This window comes from Pteropus vampyrus, unplaced genomic scaffold (genome assembly GCF_000151845.1).
Source record: "Pteropus vampyrus isolate Shadow unplaced genomic scaffold, Pvam_2.0 Scaffold31, whole genome shotgun sequence".
NCBI lineage: Eukaryota > Metazoa > Chordata > Mammalia > Chiroptera > Pteropodidae > Pteropus > Pteropus vampyrus.
The window spans coordinates 2,542,287-2,544,514 of NW_011888812.1; the positions used below are offsets into that span (position 1 = coordinate 2,542,287).

At 46.3% G+C, this 2,228-nt stretch overlaps 1 protein-coding gene across 6 annotated transcripts in view; it reads left to right on the forward strand.

Annotated features, from left to right (window-relative positions):
- PRR5L (proline rich 5 like) overlaps positions 1-2,228 on the forward strand; it is an 82,696-nt gene that overhangs the window by 29,949 nt on the left and 50,519 nt on the right. For all 6 annotated transcript variants that reach the window (XM_011356836.2, XM_011356835.2, XM_023528687.1 and 3 more), the window contains exon 3: positions 1,333-1,413. In XM_011356836.2, coding sequence (XP_011355138.1) covers positions 1,333-1,413 — 81 coding nt within the window. The remainder of the gene's footprint in view (positions 1-1,332; positions 1,414-2,228) is intronic.

Genomic DNA, 2,228 nt, shown 5'->3' on the forward strand with positions numbered 1-2,228 from the left:
AGCAGGTCAGGGGACAGGCTTAGCTTCTCCTGCTTCTGAGATCTCTGCTTCAGAAGGTCATGATTACAGGGACCATTGATGAAGAGAAGATGTTTTCCTAGAGAGAATGTATTTGTGAGCTTCCCTTGTTTTAGTAGAGGCAGAGGAGACCACTAGGGAGGCCTCTGGGCTATCAGAATCAGTTAACCAGCCCAGGACAGTTGGATTGGAACTCACCGATTACTATTTGTGCTCAAAGTACCTACAGCTGAGATATATAAGTAACCCCAAGTCACCTTCTACCTATTTGGGAAGATAAGGCATGCATCTGTGAAAAGCTAAATGAGCAACATAAACCAGGGATTATCATGTAACCAGTGAGCCACAGGTGGTTGGGAGAGGAGACACTGAACTTTTATAACGTGTCTTGCCAACCTTTTGCACACCAAGCACTGAGTAGAGACTGAATCAATATTGTCTTGAGCTTCTACGGGCCACTGTTTTTCAAATCTGTGCACTTACTCTTTTGATAAATTAAATGCATCATTGTTTGAAAGCATTACTGAATTCTTTGTAGTTTGGATCATTATGGATTTTCTTAATGAATGCACAACTCTTATGGAGAGGGAGTGGGGGCTCTGAAATGTTTTGATGTTAACTGGATCCTTGTTCTTTGAAAAAGGCCTGGGACCCTTGGTAAAGACAAGATGTAATCAGCTTCTTACTGAAATATTGGGTTGGGGTCCCAGAGAAGACAGAATCAAGACTTAACTGTGGCCCCTCAAGGGACTACTTTATTTGCCTGTGTCTCGCAGGAGTGAGAATGGAAGGGGCAAGTGCGACCAGCCCCAGTGAAATTCTTCCAAGGAAAGTACTATTGAAAAAAAAAGACAATGGGTTATCATTTTCTATTAGCGCCAGGCTGCCTTCTGAAGACAGGGCCTGGAGGTGGAAGAACCCCAGGCCAAGGTCAGCGGCTGCTTGTAGTAAACACCATTTCAGATGCTTCTAGGCCAGTGATGCTGGCCCAGCTGTTTCCTCAGAGCAGATCCCGTTGCCTGCCCTTTATTACTGCCACTCAGCAGCAGGGTTGCCAGGGAGGGGGAGGAAGACCGCCAGCCTGTGAGAAAGTGTTGGGGAGAGGGGCTGCTTTGGGTCCTCTTGACCCCATTCATTCTTCCTTCCTCTCCAAGGACCCGGGGAAGGAAGCGATGGGTTCTGAGGATGGAAAACATGGCCGTGTTCGTGCCACATTCTTGGCCCTTCCAGCTGCCTTCAGCCCTGAGCTGTTTATTGAGATGGCCCTGGGGAGGCAGATCTTCTAACCAGGGGTTGTTTTCTGTCTCCCCACAGCGTTCAGACTGCTGTGATCAACGTCTTCAAAGGTGGAGGCTTGCAAAGCAACGAGCTCTATGCACTGAACGAAAGCATCAGGTGTGTGCAGGCCAGCCCCGGGGCCTGAGCCGGGCAGAGGAGGCTACTCCACCAGGAGCCTTATTTTATGTTTTGTTTTCTGCTTGGTTCTTGTTGCTGCTTCTGTTGGCTTTTATGTGGCTCTTACAGCTATTAAGTTCCAAGACCCTTATCTGTCTAGACTTCTGCTCCAGAGGGGGTTCATCCATTTGTTCATGCATGTAGTTTGCGTGTGGCGGGGGTAAAGAGATGGTAGTTGTCATCCATTCTGTAAACATTGATTGCGCCCTGCTTAACCATTGGGAACCATACTAGGCAGGATGCCTAGATGCTGGAACCAGTCTGCTTGGGATTTTATTGCTGTTACCCTCTTTACTGACTGAGTGACTCACCAACTTCTTTGTGCCTCAGTTTCCTCTTACGTGAAGGAATGTGTCTACTTCCATAGGATTTTTGTGTAGGTGAAACTGAGTTGTTATAGAAACGATCTGTTTGTACAGATTTCGGGTACAATAAGTGCTTGGTCCTTGTAGCTGTTTTCACCATTATCAGTATTGTCACTATCATTTCTGTTAGGTTTTAGAGATGCAGCCCTCAATAAGACATGGTCCTCGAGGAGCTAATTATCTTTCAGGATCTTCCCAGTAGAGTGGCGTCAGCTTTTCATTCATTCTTTCATTCATTCATCAAATATTTGAGTCTCCCTATTGGCCAGGCCCTGGAGAGACAACAATGAACAAAGACAAGCGTGGACCCTGCTCTCCTGGAATTTACATTCAGTCAGGGAGGTAATTGTTAATCAGCTAATTACACTTGTAAAACGTAGAATGCAACTG